This window comes from Vigna umbellata, chromosome 1 (assembly GCF_029865625.1).
Source record: "Vigna umbellata cultivar VRB3 chromosome 1, Vumbellata_1.0, whole genome shotgun sequence".
NCBI lineage: Eukaryota > Viridiplantae > Streptophyta > Magnoliopsida > Fabales > Fabaceae > Vigna > Vigna umbellata.
The window spans coordinates 102,617,632-102,635,710 of NC_142165.1; the positions used below are offsets into that span (position 1 = coordinate 102,617,632).

Consider the following 18,079-nt stretch of genomic DNA (forward strand, 5'->3'; position numbering starts at 1 on the left):
TTTAATAATTTTCATTCTCAAAAAAAAGAAACCCCCAAACCCTTATTCACCTCCCTCATTGCTCTCAACCCTTTCTCTTTCATCTCTCTCACTCGAGCCTTTTCTCTATCATCCCTATTGTAACCCCAATTGAAAAAATCATAAACACTTGCCGTTAAACAATTTGATTGAGTCATTGACATATTCACCTTCAGGCAAAGGTTCATTCAAGATTCCTTCAATTTTACCATTTTCTCTAACCTCTCTAATTTCATCATCTACATATGTTGAATCATCATCTCTAAAAAAAATTCTCCAGGCCAATTACCAATTCCTTCAGATGTCATTATGCTTGTGAAAATTAGATAAAATTATATACGACAAAAATTATAAAATGAAAACTCATTATAAAATCATTTTTTGTAAGAAATTGTTTAACAACGAGTGTTTCTGGTTTTTTTTCAGGCCAATTACCAATTCATTTGATGTCATTATGCTTGTGAAAATTAGATAAAATTAAGACAAAAATTATAAAATGAAAACTCATTATAAAATCATTTTTTGTAAGAAATTGTTTAACAATGAGTATTTTTTATTTTTTCCCGGTCAATTACGAATTCCTTTATGCTTGTGAAAATTAGATAAAACAAAAATTATAAAATGAAAACTCATTATAAAATCATTTTTTGTAAGATTGTTTAACAACCAATGTTTCTGATTTTTTTGAGTTGGACTATCATAGGATGATAGAGAAAATGTTAGAGTGAGAGAGATGAAAGAAAAAGGATTGAGAGGAATGAGGGAAATGAGTAAGGGTTTGAGGTTTCTTTTTTCTTTTTTAATTTTGAGAATGAAAATTATTAAAATATCTTTAACCTTAAAACTTAGAATCCATGATATATATAATGGTATTTTTATCTACTAAAACTTGATACACATTACTAAAATGTATCAAAAATAGGCGCGTGTTAACAAACTCATATATATATATATATATATATATATATATATATATATATATATATATATATATATATATATATATATATATATATATATATATATATATATATATATATATATATATATATATATATTCTCTTGTTTTAATATCATTTGTTTTAAATATCTTTTATTTCTGTTCATCTATCATTGTTCCCATTTAAATATCAATATATGTTACTAAAATTTTGCTTATTTATAATATAATTTATACATTTAGAAGTGTTTAATCTATTTGTTAAAATATATGTTACTAAAATTTACTTATATGTAATATAATTTATATCTTAGAAGTATTTAACTTTTTATAGTTTAATTAAGTTTTTTAAGTGTCATATAAATTTAAAAACTTTCAATAAGTTTTTACTAAATTTTTCTGATTTATTGAATATTCAAAAATTAAAAAATTTTAAATTAAGTAATGTTCGATGTTTTCAAAGATGTTTTTAACGAGTGATATGACCTTTATTTTGTCACTTTATTTAGTTTGTACTAATTTTATATAAAATTAAAAAAATATAATTATATAATAACATTTAAAATCAAGACAACAATAACATCACTTGAATAACAGAAGAAACCAATAGCAGAAATTCAATTGATAAATTATAAATTTTTAAAAACTGAAAATCTTAATTAAAATTTTTAATATTTATCAATAATTAAACTTTTATTATTAAAAAGTTATAGAAATTTACAACTAACCTGATAATATATTTGATTTGAAGTGAGAGAATATATTTTTAAAAAGGATAGTTGTTTTAAGGGTGAAATATCAAAATTCTTAACCATCATCTATAAATACCTATCAGAAAACAATCAGAAGAAGGAGAGGGAGAATGCTTCTATTTGGTTTGGGAATGGTGATTATAGGTAGGGATTGGGGAAGCTTCTGAGCAGCACATGTAATTGAGACTCAATTCAATGGCCAACCACTCTTCTACTTCTTCTATCCTCTGCGCTTCTTTCAACCAGGACCTTAGGTCAATTATTGCTCTTTCAATTTCTTCCTTTTCCTCCAAAATTCCATTCAAATTCGCTCACTTCATACATATATATATTTTGTTCTAGTTACTTTGCTGTTGGCACCAGGGACGGTTTTAGAATATTTGAGACCAATTCAGGAAAACTCTGCTATGAAAGAGGTAAATTCCATTCAATTGATTAAAAACTTTTTTTTTCTTTTAATTTAATTTCTTAATATTCCCCCTTCTTTCCTGCAGCTGTTGGAGCTTTTGTTATTGTGGAGATGCTGTTTAGCTCCAGTCTTATTGCTATCGTTGGTGCTGGTGATCAGGTGCTGTACTAATGATTACTCAACAAGCTTTGCTATTGGGCATGGACTTGAGCTTCGGGCTTTTTTTTTGTTTGTTTAATTGTCTATTTACATGCAGCCATCTTTGTCCCCTCGCCGTCTCTCTTTATTCAATACAGCCTCGGGTGCTGCTTCTAAAGAATTGAACTTTCTAACTTCCATACTTGCTGTTCGCATGAATAGAGAAAGGTCAAACCTCCATCTTTTCTGTCAGGCCATTTTTTTTGTATAAAATCATATTCTGCTGTGTTTTTAATATTGAAATGGGCATCGAACATTCGTGAAGCCTGGTGGGTGGTTGATCACTGAAACAATGATTATTTATGTATACATATGATGAAGGCATCATGATATTTTCTAATACTCAGTGTAGCATTGCCAAATGCTTATTTTTGTAACGAAGTATGTTGCTGTTGTAACTATGCTGACTAGTGGTTATTTTTTCTCTATGATATCTGTGTCTTACTTTATGAGGTTACTCTTTGTGTTTTAACTTATATTTCATATTGTTGGGACTGAAAGGGGCAACTTTTAGACATTAGTTAGAAAGATTGGTTACGTCAGCAGGGGAAACTAAGACTCAGATTAGGGCTTAATTGTGAATTTGATAGTTTGTGAGTGACGGGAGTAATCCTTTTTGAAAGTGGAAATCGTGCAGGAGAGACTCTCCTCGGTTCTATTCTCAATCATCTAACAAAATCGTTGATTTCTTTCCATTTGTTTCCATCTATCATTCTCGCTCTTCTCACTTGGTTTGTAACATCTAGAGTAGGAGAACTAAGGAGAAAGTTTGGGACTTGTCTGTGGGTTGTTTTTGTCCAAATTTGCTGATCATTCAGGTGACTCAAATGAGAATGTTTACCAAATTGGTGTTCTGTCTGTGTTTCTGGAGCTTTGTATGTGGTCATTGTGTAGTAGAGAGATATGGTCAGATTATTATTTTGCTAGTTTATATTGAACATTAATGCATGCTAGTCTACGAGTTTTGGATTCAGCCACTTTCCTATATATTAAATTTTTTTAGTTGTTATTCTTTTCTCAATAAAGGTTTTTTCAAGTCCTATTGCCTTCTTTGACCACTAATATTACTCTAATCTCTCTGTTTCTCCATAATGTAGACTTGTTGTCATTTTACAAGACAAAGCATATGTATATGAAATGCGTAGTCTCAGTATTGTGGACATTATTGACACGGTGCCAAATAATAAAGGTGAGGGTGGAATCAATATGGGCCTTAATTTCATTTAATTGGATACTTTAATTGTTAATTGTAGTTCTTACTTTTTAGATTATGACTATATTATTCTATTCTCATCGGATTGCCACAAGCACGGTGGATTAAACTTTTAATCATGCCACCAAACTGCTATATCATGCATATAATTTTCTGAGGCAGTTTTTCCCCACAGGGCTTTGTGCTTTTTCCCCTTGCTTGGATGCTTGCTATTTGGCTCTGCCTGCCAGTACTACCAAAGGATCTGCATTGTTGTATAATGTCATGAATCGTCATTTACACTGTGAGGTTATGCATAAATTTCCTTCTGAATGCTAAACGACTATGTTACTATAATTTCATGAATTTTTACTTTTGTATCATCCTATCTTGTAGCATCAAACTAGTGAGATGATAAAACTTACAATATTATGCTTTAGGTTTTTGAATGTTTAGTAATAATCAATTTTATTTACTGTCTTCGTGATTTGGCATATCTTGTTTGTTCTAATATGTTAATATATTAACCAGTTACATGGATGGTATGCTAATGCCTACTTGCATTGTGGGATTTCCTCCTTTAGTGAGCACAGTAGAAAAAAGTTTTGAGTTAAACTACATATCAGCAATTGACTTATTTTATCTTCTGACAGTGGTATTTTCTTTTTAATGGTTGACGTATGAGCTGATAGTTGTTTATATTTTTTACCTGTATTCATGAACATTGTCAAACAAGAATTACAGATTGAGGCTCATCGTTCACCATTGGCTGCAATGGTTCTTTCTTCTAATGGAATGTACATAGCTACAGCATCTGAGCAAGGTACCATAATCAGAGTTCATTTGGTGTCAGATGCAACAAAGGTGATAAATTGAAGTCAATATTTCTAAATATTAATTGGGAATATTGGTGGTATAAACCATTATTTCTGACATCTTTCTGTATTCTTTCTCCTTTAAATTATGGTCATAATATTGGTACTGTTCTCTGGTAGGTCCCTTCAAGTCATATCAACACACAGTCCCTTAACTAAGAATGTTGGCTCAAGTGTGTGAATTCTTATAATATTAGCTGGCAGTCTTCCTAAACTATTTTTGCACCGTGGACATATATCCTCCATTTTATATTTTGCATGTGTACTATCTCATAGGAAATTTATGCAACGAGTCTTTACTTATGCATTTGTGTGGCGGTTTCTGTATTCAATGAGCATTTGGTATTGGTTGTGTTTGAGGGAGAAACCCTATCTGTTAGGGCTTGGGCGTTTATATTTGTAAACTGAGAGAGTGGTTAATTGGTCTTGTGCAATTCCTTGATTCTAATTCTCTCCCTTCTCATTCTCTGTTCAATTGCCTTCTATGTTGGATGACTCTTAAAGATAAGAGCAGTTGTATGTTTTATGTGAATAGGCTGTCAATCCTCCTGTTGTTTTCTCATATCCTTATTTAAGGTTGTGTACTGTCTGTCTACCAGATGAAACTTTGGATAGAACACTAACTGATAAACCAATTAAATACATTAATGGACAGAGAAATCGTACATGATACATTTATACAATTGCTGTCCCAGAGACAGGTCCTACTAAGGTTATTGTTTGCCCACAAACTTCGAAAAACAACACACTTGCCTAAAAATACATACTATCATGTTGGTTTTCTTATGATTCAATGCTTCAGCTATTATTTTGTTAAGGTTTTCTGGATCACTTAAATTCAATTTATAATTCATCAATACCTATTTTGGTAATATTTAGAAACTTAGTGTTTTGACTGCTTTCTTGCTCCATTGAGAATCTCTTTTGCTAGACACAAATCCTGATTGACAATCTCAAAGACATGACTATATTTGGTGGCGTACATGTCTTGATATTCTGGTTACATTCAGTAGATAGTAGATGTTATGGATTTTTACTGAATAATATGCTGACACAGATTTGGTGACCAAAGACTAGTTACAGTTTTTTCTCTAACCATGTTATTGAAGGTAAACATGTAAAGTGTCTAGCATAAATTGAACCATGGAATCAAATATTTTCCTCTAACGTAATGCTCTTTTTTTCTCAAGTGCTATTTCTTTGAAGTAATTCATGCATGAGTTATATTCATTGTGAATTATGTACCTTGTGGCTGTTTTTATGCTTTTACTTGTTACTATTTTACTTCAACTGTTGAACTGACATGTTTTTTTCAGCAGTCATATAGCTTTAGAAGGGGGACATACCCGTCTACTATATTTTCACTGTCGTTTGGACCATCGAAGGAGCTTCCAGATATTCTTGCAGCCTCAAGTTCTTCTGGTTCTATTCATCTTTTCACTCTTGGATTTGCTTCACATCCAAGGCGAGAATTGCAACTTAAAATATTCTTCTCCACTTTCCATCTTTTTGGCTACTTCATTGTTATATTCGGTGAATATTGTCATATAAGTTTAGGTTTCTTAAGATCACCGATGTATAGCAGCCTAATTTAAATTTAAAGCAACGTTATTTATCTTGCTTGACTCAGTTACCACTAAAATGGACCAGCAAGCGTGAGAGACCTCTCATAATGAAAACTTCAACTTTGATTCTGGTTATTTGGAGAGAGTTAGGGTCAAATAGTATATAAAGGAAGATGTGGTTGCATAATAGTGATTTCGTGATAAATGTGTACAACCTCTGACTGATTTTAGTTTTGCATATAATCTGGATTAGCTTTCTTTGCTCTTTGAGAAAAATTCTCTCCGATGTTTTTTCTCTTAATTATCTTGCTTTCTCTGAAATCGATTTGGTAAGTCATCTCATGTATATTTGGTGACTTTAGCAGGAGTATGAGTTCAAGTGGCTTTCTAGGATCAATAATTCCTGGTGCTGTGAGTGGTGTGCTCGATCCTGCTTATCATCACGTACTTCATGATGCTGTTCCTGCAGGGGTGAAAAGGTAAAGTATTGTTTGGCTATGTAGCTTTTTATTATATTGACCATTTTAAAACTTGGAACTTTTTCATATGATCTTTATTTTCCATAATCTGAAGAACTTTCTTTACCTTGAGATTTTATTGTGTTATCCAAACGAACCTTGTTGAGGATTTATGATTTCGTATTTGTATGAAATTTGCATATTTAGAATTATTTTTTAAAATCTTCTGTTTGTCTTACAGCTATGTAGTAATTCGCAAGGTTGAAAATTTGACCAACTCCTCATCATCTGAACTCCTAGCTTGTAGGTGAGTGCTCATTATTGATCTTGATCTCAGATGTTGATAGTATTTGATCTCAGCTGTGTGGCATTAAGAATTTATCACATAATTTTTCCAGAAATTTTCTTCATAGTTTTACCTTTTCTGTGCTTCGTATAACTTTTGATATCAATTTCATTTGCTATAGTTTTTATGTTTTTCCATTTTCCAGGGCAATTTTGTCGGTAATAACATCTAACGGATTCTTCAAGGAATACAACATAAGCATTAATGCCCGGAATGAATTATCTTGGGCTTTAGGTCGTGAGTTCAATCTTTTGACTGTGACCTAGGACAAGCAACCGGGAGTGGCAAAACACTGTTTATAGCGAACCATCTATAACTGTAAAGCTTGAGGAATTGCATTCTACACTCAAACTTCTAGAACTACCCCTGCTACCAACATTCAAGTGTTCCTCAGAAATTCTCAGAGCTCTCATGGCTTCCATCATGAGTGTTACTTGCACGAGTCAGTGATACAAAATTCTGTATAAGTTATGTGTACAGAGTAAGAACTTCATTTACTTTTCTCGGACAATGCAAGGGAAGTACGTTAAAATTATATTTAATCTGGGTTTCTAAAAGTATTTATAATCTGGTTCTCGTATGTTAAATTGGTTTATCAAGTGGTAAGTGCCTTGGATAACCCAAATTAGTACTCATGATGAACATACTGACTATTTTGGTCATCCTCGAAAATGTAATTATCAATGTTTGAAATAAATGATAAGGATATATTTGGAGCCACAGTTCACTTTGACATATTTGTATTTCGTGGTATTAATTATTAAGGTCATTTCTTTTTCATACGTTATCTTCAACTGCTATCAATGATGGCACCCGGACGATTATAGGAACTTTAAACCATTGTTTTCTAAACTAAACACAAGTTTTTTTCTTAGTAAAATTAATATAATGTTTTTGAGTATTTTTTTATTCCTTTTATTTTATTAGAAAAGAATTTCAGTTTGGAAAAAGGATAAAAAATCATGAAATTAACTATTTCTGAACTATTTTTTACTTGATAACAAAATGAATAGATTAAGAAATATTGTTAAGAATTAGTGAATCAAAAGATGTGCGCCTATTTTCTTTTTTCAAATGATTATTATTCAAACATTTTCATTTTAATTGAATTGATACGCCGACAAATTACATTTTGTAAAATTGCTACATTAATTATTATCTCATAATCATGTCACATGAGACTTTAATTTGAGAAACACTTGTATATACATGTACAGAAATAAAAATGAAAATAAAGATACACAAAGAAATATTTTAAAATTTATAAATACGTTTCAAACTATGAATTTCTTATCATACGTTCTGTTTAAATTTGTGGTACAAAAATTATGCAACTTAAATTATATTTTATATTTAAACAACATAAACATATTACTCTCACGAAATCTCATCCAAAATATAAAATAAAAACAGTATCTAAACGTATCTAAGTGAATAAATTTTACAAACACTCTTAAACTCATATAATATATACCTTTTTTATATCTAAGTAATAAATCTTTGAATGTTATATGTGTAGTATTTAATTTGATTTATTTTTGTTTTTAAGATAGGAATAACATCAAATTCAATATGATTCATAAGAGGATTGACATTTTCCAGTGACAGTACCAGCAAATTTCAACCAATTAGTAAAATGTTGATAGTGCTCTAAGATTTTGATCTCAATTTTTTTTTTCAGTACTTTAATGTAACCATCATTTTATTTTAATATTACTTTGTGATATTTAAACATTTTTCATTTCTTCAAAATATACTGATTTTTTTTACTATCTAAAGACTAATATATAATTAAAAAAAAGTCTAACCACCAAATAATTTTGTTTACCACACTGGTCGCCTAATTTGTTTATACGAATAGATAAAAAGTTACAATGTTTTTTTTCTTGCATATTGTGATTTTTCTATTTTCATTTTCTAATATTATTCTCAATCTAAATGTTAATTCTTTTTTAATTCTTTAACTTTTATTTTTGAAAATTTATTTAATCACTATATGAAATATTTCATTCTAGTTATAAGAGGGATGATATAACATGCTAAGATACGTATAATTTTGATTATATTTTTTGTTATCCACTAAGTAAAATTTGAAATAAAAGGTATATTAATAATCAAAGTAAATGTATCAATTATTGCAAAAAAACAAAAATAATAATAATCAAAGTAAATGTATCAATTATTGCAAAAAAACGGAAGCCACTCTATCAGAGACAGGTTTCGATCCAGGTTTCGACGATCCTGGGACCTGTGGGTTATGGGCCCACCACGCTTCCGCTGCGCCACTCTGATTTGTTGAGAGTTACTTGTTCTGTTTGCTTTATAAATATAAATATTCTGCGGACAAAAAAATTGTTTAACAGAAACTCCTTCAATTCTGTCAATTGGAAGAAAATTTATTGTGAAATCATATATCTAACAAGTTAAGAATAAAAATCAAGAAAAGAGGAGAAGAGCATGCTGAAATCAAATTCTCACACACAGTTATTTTAGTTAAATTGTTCAAATTATCATTAAGCTGATTGGAGAAACTGCAAGAATATAAATTCTAAGAATATGTTAAAAAGGTTCCTCGAAGGTTTCATATATATGTCAGATTTTAAAAAGTTAGAAAAAATAGTAACTAAGTTTTTATGGGACAGATTCAATACAAAAGGAATGGAGTAACTAACTTGTTCCTAGCTCCAGAAATGTTGTGTTATTGATGAATATCTCCATTGGTGAACCACCTGTTCCACAACTTGCGGTGATGGACATTGGTAGCAGCCTTACATGGTTTATTTGTCAACCTTGCACATCTTGTTCACCGCAATCTGTTTCAATATTTGATCCTTCAAAATCCTTCACATGCAGTGAATGTAACAAATGTGATGTGATGAATAATGGTGCTGAGTGAAGAAAGGCCCACTATTTTGAAGATGACTATGAAAGTTTTTCTTCTATTTGAATGGGATGCATCTCTATTTTCAGAGAATTGACTGTCAACTTCTTGATGGATGAGTATAAATTAGTGCTAATTCTGTCTTCTTTTTCCATTCTACATGAGAATTTACTCAACACGTTAAAGGAGGTGAGGTAATTAACGTTCTTATAATTTTTTTTTGTTTTGCCAATGCTTTGCGAAATAAAGAAACATAATATTTTTTAACTTTAATAAGATATTTCTATTTTTTATTTAAATTTTTCATTACTACGTCACAATGATAAAGATATATATAAAAATGACACAGAATAGTAAAAATCTTTTAAACATGGACACCCAAAAAGTAACTAAAAATGAAACATTAACATTTTTTGTGCTATCGAGTTTTGATATGCAAGCTACCAGTGACAGTACTCATTTTTACACACCTAGGATTTCAAAAACCTCCGTTTAAGCAATTCCACATCGTTCACTTTAGAAGATGTTGAGACGTTTGATAAATATGATGAATCTCGAAATTGACAACTCTTAATCTCAATATCCCACAAAGGTTAGCTTTTCCAAATACTTCTTCTAAACTGTGTAAAATTACATATTCTTGGAGGGCATAAAAGCGGAAAATAATGTTATACATGGAATACAACCCAGACTTTGTGCAGCATGTTCTCCCAATAACGTCGGAAGTTTCAGGGCTATCTCCATCAATATTGGGTTACAGTGTAACTGGGTGCGTACACTGAAACAAACTATCTAGTTCTTGTCTTCGCAAACTTGGGTCTCGATGCCTTCTTCTCCATCTTTTCCCTCTTCTTGCGGGTCTTTTCATCTTCAAATGATTCCTAATTCACAGAAGAAATACATAATTTACGTTATTAGGGTCTAGTTCTTTTGTGGTCCGAAAGTAAACACTGAGCAACAAGGTATATGGTTCTCTTTGTGGTCGGAAGTGAACATTGATCATCAAGGTGACCGTACCTCTGAACCTTGTGGCAAAAATCCTTTAATGAAGCCAAAGGACTTGTATGCTCCAAAAGCCGGTATCTAGAAAATGCCAAGCAAAGGCAAAATTATTTCACAGACTTAGTTATGTTTGATTTCAAATTTAAGAAAATGTTTGATTTATATACAATTAAATAAAAGTTGTTCATATAGAAAGAGATGCAATACAAGACACCAAGCCAAGCGTGGAATTGTTGAGAGAAGGGTTGAAAAAAAAATGAAAACTGAAATTAATGATAAAAAACACCTAATTTTATTTTTGGTATCTAAAATACCGGCTTTGGAAAAAATGTAGACTTCACAGATTTTGGATGAGAAATTGATTGATTGGTAGTGTAAAATCATTTGTGTATGGGCACCACGGACATCGCTTAGCTAACAGTTGGAGAATAATCTTTTCAGAGACAGAGACCATCAAAGTGAACTATGTCTCTCTTAACAAAGTGTTGTTCTCTATACACATGACTAGGAACTGAACCTTGGCCAACATGCTAAAGAAACTCAATTATAGATAAATGACACTATTTTTGTCAGCTCCTCTCTCTAGCATTCCAGTCTCTCCAATTGTACATTGATTGTTTTCAGGTATAAAGAATACACAACATGCACTACAAGAAACTTGTTCTGTCTGGTTTCTCTCTTTCTTGGAAAGTACTCTTCCCTAGGGTATAAGCACTCCTATGTCTAACTACAGCACAAGATAGCGAGAGCACATACAAATGCACACAGCTAAGGATGGAGTACAGTAAATCTCTCTTTACGGACACAAGAGTGTTTGAAGTAGCTCTAGCGCAAAAACTATATCATTAAAAATTTAAAAGCCTATATTCTAAAGCTGACACATTTGTGAGCAGAGCCTTACCACAAGATATGTATACCAGAACTTTCCAGAGATAATGGACATGACTTGCACAAAACATGTTATGTAGATAACATCGTGTAAATATCTGCAAAAGATTAATAATGAACATCATACACCAACTCAGAAGATATAAAGAGAGTGAATTTAATCGTCACACAGTGACAGCGTAAAACAATTTTACCCATATGACAGTTCATGTACTTATACTTTTAGGTCGTTATAATAAACTCAGAACAGAATATGTTCTGTGATCGGATGACAGTGTATTTCTTAGTATCTGAGAGGGGTCTAATCCCAAAAATAAAAAACATAAAACTAAGAAGAATCATGAAACATAGTCATCCCAGATACATCAGCAATTAACACAGGAAGTAGTTGAAAATGATACAACAACAAAGACATACCCACAAACTCCACCTGTAGACATATCAAACCCACCATCTAAAAGTTCACCATCTTCAGCGTAAGCAGGAGTCGCCATCCTTGCGAGCTGTTGATAGGGAATAACATATGCCAAAGAAGTCAAAATCAACCCAATCCAGTGCTTCCAGGTGAAACTCGAATGGAACACCAACATTCTTAGCAACACATAGATAACCTATATATCAATTCAAAAGTAAACATAAATTAGGTTCTCAATCGACAGTATCGAAAAAAAATTGGTTGCAACAATCACAATTTAAGAGAATAAGAGAGAGCACGTTGCAGGCGATGATGACTTGGCGTAGCCTAGCCATGTGACGAGCATTCTCTTCCTTGCGTTTCTTAGCGCCCTGATTCGCCATTGTTCTCTTCTCCTTCTTCCCCAAACGACCACACGCTACTGCACTTCCGATTCTGCTTATGCGTTGTCGTTTGCTGGAACAGACCGCAATAACACTCGAACTTCGACAGTGGGCCTTCCGGCCCATCACACTGAATTGGACTGTACAATTAAACAGTACTGGAAGTTGCTTCCTCCACCACCTCCTTCCGCACCTCTCCAAACAATTTTTAATTACAAAATCACCCTTTTTTTACTTTAAATTTTTTATCTTTTTACTTTTTAATTTATGAAAACCCTAATCTTTACCTCTAATTTTCACTCTATACACAGCCGCACACCCACCCCCTCCCAAACTCTCTCTTTCTCTCAAGATCCGTTTTTCCCAATCCATTCTTCACATCCGTTTTCACTTCTTTAATTTTTTCTTCTCCATTTTATGCTTTGGTCACATATTACTTGTGCGGTGGTGTCGTGGTGGTGCAGTGGTGGTTTGGTGCGTTTATTATGCAGTTTCCTCGATTCAAACTAAATTTATTTCATTTGAATTTACTGGAATATAATTTGTGTGTTGTATGTTTGGCCTTTGTTCTTAGGTTGATGCATTTTCTGTGTTTTTTATGGGTGCAGAGGAAATCGTCCAGACTCAACGGATATGGCAGATCCGTTTCTCCTTCAACGGATATCGATGTCTATTTACGGATGTTGACATTCGTGTAATATTTCGTGGCATACTCACATCCGTTACCTTCAACCACCACCACCAGACGAAGTTTTGGTATCAGCGAGACTGTTGGTTCGATATGGGTAGGGTGGTTTGGGTCAATATTTTGTTGTGGTGTTTTGTTTGAACCCCAACTCACTCTTGTAAAAGAAAAACACACTCGGGTTGATAAGAAAAGAAAGAAGATCAAGGTTTCACCCTCTCGGGTTGGATCACATAGATCAGAGTCTTCTTCATTACTACTCATTCGTTTCGCATAGGTGGATTGTTGCTCTTTCGTTTCACATGGGTGCTGCAGTGGAACTCTTTCTGAATTAAATCCTTTATTCTCTAATTAATGAATAAAATCTCATTAACTCCGTTTGGTTATATTTAATGGAAGGGACTATTTTGACTCAAAAATTTAAAAATAAAGACCAATTTCAAATATATTTCTAAAGATGGACTAAATTGATATTTGCCAACCAAACCACGGACAAAGTTGGCTATTAAACCTTTATATAAATCTTTTAAATTTTTGTATAAATATAAAAATTATACATAAATTTAAATATAATTATAAAATAATAAAAATTTAAATACAATTATGAAATAATAAAATATATATATATAATCAGCATGAATGGCATTTCATTTCTAAAATGAAACTTCGGATGTGGATATCCGAACCTATATGCATCCTATGTGTATATCCGATGGGCACTGTAATTATTATTTAATCTAAATTATTTTTATTAATTTTAATAAATTAATTTATATTAATTAAAAATTATATTACTATTTATAAACATTTAAAAAAATTATAAAATAATAAAATAATTAAAAGTGTAATATAATTAAAGTTTTATATATAACATATTAAACCTGCCGTCGGATATTGATATCCCAAATCTTCATCATCGGATCTCTATGTCCGATTTCTACAAACTCGGATTTTCATATTGATACTTTCATTTTCAATTTTTTATATTCAAAATTAGTTTTATTAATTTTAATACATTCATAAAATTATTTTATATTAATTAAAAATGATATAGTACATTATAAATTCATACATAAAATGTGTAGTTCAAAGGTGGAGGGAGTATAGGGTTTTTTAATAAAGATGAAATGAGGTGCAAAGGTGTACTGGGTGTAGAGTTTTTTTATAAAGATGAAATGAGATGCAAGATGGAAGATGTAGAGGTGCAAGGATGCAGGAGTGAAGGGATGCCACGTGCAGCAAAAATGCATGTTTGGTGATCGAAAGAAAATGAAGGTGGAGTCAATGTCCTGCACATAAATCCTTAATAATAAAATTTTTTAAATCACTATTAATTAGGGATATTTTAGGGAATTAGAGATGCATGATGAAATCCTTAAAGGTGTAAGGTGAAGCACTCTAGGAAGTTTCATCCTGCACTGTCCAACATATTACCATGTACTTCCAATTACTCCACTTTTAATTTTTATAAATATTTTTTATAAAATCAATATGCACTTTCTTTAGTACAGATTTTGATATCTAATTCATATATTTTTTTAAAATTTTACTTTTAAGTTTAAAATTTAATAATAATAATAATAATATAATCTAATTTAAATTTTAATATTATTTAATATACATTTATATCTTAATAATTATTTAATATATATTATTAAAAATATTATTAAATCTACATTTATTTAATATATATTTAATATCTTTAAAATATATATTAAATAATTATTAAGATAAATGTATATTAAATAATATTAAAATTTTAAATTAGATTAGATTATTATTAATTTAAAATTTAAAAATAAAACCTAAAAAAAATTATGAATCAGATTTCGAAATCCGTGTTAGAAGAGGTGCAGAGTGATTTTAAGAAGAAAGATAAAAAATTAAAAAACATTAAGAAGAAAGATAAAAAATTAAAAAACATTAATAAAGGTTAAAAATTGAATAATTGGAGGTGTAGGGTGAGATTAGGAATGATAAGGAGTCGGATCGGGCATAAATAATACCTACCGGTAATCCGACTTCAAAAAAAATTCATTCGCCACTCGCACGGATACTCACTTAACAAATATTCATGGTATTTTAAAACCCATGGATATACGCGGATACCCGTAAATATTTTAAAAATATATATTTTTATAAATTATTAAAATAAAAATTAAATAAAATTATAAAAAATATATAAAATATAATATAAATTAATTAAATTTAACCTTATATAATATAAATTAATTTTAATTTTAATTAAATTTAACTTAATAAAGTATAAAATAATTTTTTTTAATTATTTTTTCACGGTAACGGCAGATACAGATAATATAATACTCACACCTGACTCACTTATAAATGGATATTAAAATACCCGCAGATAGTAAATATCCACGAGTATCAATTATTCGTTGTGGATTTTATCTGCGGATATCTATGAGCACGAATTTTTTTGCCATCTCTATGTAATATGTTCAGTGTCATGTCACATTGTTATTGTCATGTGGTCACAATGTCGGTTTGACAGGTGACATATTTATTTTATTTTCCTAAAAAAAATTTAAAAAAATTAAAAAATAAAAATAATAAACAAATATTTAAAAAATTCAAAAAAATCACGAACTGATGACACGTGACACCTTTAATTATGTTGTACGGAATTTACTACAATGACTTAATTGCTTTAATTTTTCGAAAATAGAAATCCAATTAAGATAAGAAAAATAAGTAAAAACCTATTTAAAACTTTTTAACAAAATTAAAAATCTCGAAAATGATTAAATCTAAAAAAATATCTATTTTGAAATATAGAATTACCCGAAAAACCGTGTGGTGCAAAATTTTTGAATGAAAGAGAATGGAAGAAGATCATCTTTTAAAATACAGGAGGGATAAGATTTTTTTCTTGTTTACTTTAAAATATTTGAGAGAAAAAAGTGTACATTTATAAAATAACACAAATATTTTTACACAAACAAACTAAGAACAATTTATAAAAGAACACAAAAAACTTAAATATACCTCATAGTTCAACAAAGACACTGAGAAGAATTTAAATATTTCAAATATCTCAACCAAATTAAAATTGAAACCATACTTTTTATTGTTTCATTTTTAATCATAAAACGAGTTTGGGATTAAAAGCTTAAAAGTATCCATCCATATATTTGTAAAAATGATTCATACACTATTGAATTTGTGAGTTTTAGAGCAGGTCAATGGATTGATATGATTTTGACCTAAATTAGAAAAGAAAAAAACAAATTATAGTCCAAATCAATTTCTCCAAAATTGTTTTTTATCCCTTGTTTGTTGCAGTTTTTCAAAACAATTTAAAGAATAATAATATTTTGACTCCATTTAAATTTTTAAACACAAAAGAATAATTAAAATTTGAAAAATAAAAGTAAAAATATAATTTAAGAAAATAATTGGATCCTATCAATTGCAGTAATTTAATAGTTTGTATTTGAACCCAACCATTACAAATCCGAAATTTTAAACCAAGTAATTGATAACCTGTATAAATCTGTTTGTTAACATTTATTTTCTCTCATTTGTTTTTTTAAGTTTGACTCAAGTTAAACTTAGGGGAGTAAAGAGAGCCACTGGCATGAATTTAAAATGAGCTAAACTCTTATTATTTTTTTATAAGTTAAAAGTTTTGTAATTCAACTTGATTTATTATAAATTAATAAGACATTGGATTCACTTATTTAAAAATATTTTATTTTTAATTTATTTTATATATTTATTATATTGCAATCAAAGTGATTTGACTATTACTTTATTTTATAATATATAATTAAAGTGTTCTTATATTTTATTAAACATTAATTATTATAAAAAATATAATTAAAATTTAAATTTTACGAGTGTTAAAGTTGATTAATTCGATTCGTTATGGATTAAGTTAAAAAATTATCAGTTCAATCTCATTTTTTATTAATCCATAAATTATATATCTTGATTTGATTCATTACGAATTATAAATTGACTCGCTTATAAATATTTAATTTATGTAATTTATTTTATGTATTTGTTATAGTATAATAAAAGTAAATTGACGTTATTCAATTTTTTATAAGAGTGAAATTAAAATACTTAAATTTTCAAATATTATTATAAATAATATATTTGAAAATTAAAGTATTAACATATATAAGTTAACAAAAAAAATTAAACATAAAATTTATTTAAACATTATTAAACAATATTGTATTATATAAAAGATCAAATTTTGTAATCTTATATGATTAGAAATAATAATTAATTATAACAAAAAACTTATAAAAAAATGGTAAAAATATTGATAAAGTATTATTGCTAGTAAATTAATTGAGTGAGTTCAGTTCAACTCTTTTTTGAAAAATTGAAATTTTTTAAATTTAAGATGACTTAAACTTTTGCTGAATCAGATTGATTCATATATTAGAATTTATTTTAATATATCTAATTAATTTATATAAATTGACAAACAAATAAATTAAATATTTAAATAATTTAAACATTATTGATAAAAAGACATCAAATTATCAAACTATCATTATAAGTAATAAATAATTATAATAAAAACATTGTGAAATAATAATAAAAATTATTAAAAATTATTTGTAAATTTTGGATCAATTCACTTTCATAGTTAATTTGTGGATTAAGTGAGTACAATATAAAAGTATTGAATTTTTTTGGACATGTCTAACTAAATTTTCTCGGTATAACTGATTCAATTTTGTTAGTACATTTTACATTTGTTTACTTAAAGAACTTAGACAATTCGTGTTCTTTTTTCATATATTTCTGGGCCGAAGGACTTTTACTTAAAATTATAATTAAGCATAATTTTGGATGAAATATGTATTTTATTACAATAGGTCTTGAATAATTTTATTTTAATTTAGTAATAAAAAATGGACAAGTCTTTATATATTTACTTTTGTTCCGATTTTAACAGTCAACTAAGTCTTTAATTGGGCATACGAATTATTTAACATATTTCTATTTTTATAAAATAACTTGTGACAGTTTACAAGTATTTTGTACGACTTTTTTTAATATATTAGCCAAAATTGACCGGTTTATTT

At 29.2% G+C, this 18,079-nt stretch overlaps 2 protein-coding genes across 3 annotated transcripts; one reads left to right on the forward strand and one right to left on the reverse strand.

The window, feature by feature from the left end:
* The first annotated feature begins 1,788 nt into the window (after positions 1 to 1,788).
* Positions 1,789 to 7,473, forward strand: ATG18B (autophagy 18 B-like protein). Of its 2 annotated transcripts, none has more exons than XM_047321725.2 (11): positions 1,789 to 1,964; positions 2,053 to 2,126; positions 2,205 to 2,278; positions 2,376 to 2,485; positions 3,415 to 3,506; positions 3,706 to 3,818; positions 4,254 to 4,373; positions 5,701 to 5,849; positions 6,315 to 6,428; positions 6,649 to 6,714; positions 6,899 to 7,473. In XM_047321725.2, exons 1-11 carry the CDS (start codon positions 1,906 to 1,908, stop codon positions 7,017 to 7,019), a joined length of 1,092 nt encoding a protein of 363 aa, XP_047177681.2. In that variant the 5' UTR covers positions 1,789 to 1,905; the 3' UTR covers positions 7,020 to 7,473. The 2 variants fall into 2 exon arrangements, with proteins under 2 accessions (XP_047177681.2, XP_047177682.2); XM_047321726.2 differs by having other exon boundaries at positions 5,704 to 5,849.
* Positions 7,474 to 10,168: 2,695 nt separating this feature from the next.
* LOC124844731 (uncharacterized) lies at positions 10,169 to 12,397 on the reverse strand. The gene is made up of 5 exons (XM_047321727.2): positions 12,239 to 12,397; positions 11,942 to 12,135; positions 11,538 to 11,622; positions 10,652 to 10,717; positions 10,169 to 10,515 (listed from the first exon to the last, which is right to left on the reverse strand). The coding sequence occupies exons 1-5, from the start codon at positions 12,320 to 12,322 to the stop codon at positions 10,423 to 10,425; spliced, it is 522 nt and encodes a 173-aa protein (XP_047177683.1). The 5' UTR covers positions 12,323 to 12,397; the 3' UTR covers positions 10,169 to 10,422.
* Between the last annotated feature and the right edge of the window lie 5,682 nt (positions 12,398 to 18,079).

Bases quoted from the DNA above. Each gene is read 5' to 3' on its own strand.
- ATG18B (XM_047321725.2), top strand. From the start codon at position 1,906: ATGGCCAACCACTCTTCTACTTCTTCTATCCTCTGCGCTTCTTTCAAC. The intron at 2,486-3,414 runs GTCAAACCTCCA...TCCATAATGTAG, and splicing joins GTTCGCATGAATAGAGAAAG to ACTTGTTGTCATTTTACAAG. The intron at 4,374-5,700 runs GTGATAAATTGA...TGTTTTTTTCAG, and splicing joins TGGTGTCAGATGCAACAAAG to CAGTCATATAGCTTTAGAAG.
- LOC124844731 (XM_047321727.2), bottom strand. From the start codon at position 12,322: ATGGCGAATCAGGGCGCTAAGAAACGCAAGGAAGAGAATGCTCGTCAC. The intron at 12,136-12,238 runs GTGCTCTCTCTT...ATTGATATATAG, and splicing joins AAGTCATCATCGCCTGCAAC to GTTATCTATGTGTTGCTAAG. The intron at 10,718-11,537 runs GTAAGGCTCTGC...GGCATTTTCTAG, and splicing joins TCTGGTATACATATCTTGTG to ATACCGGCTTTTGGAGCATA.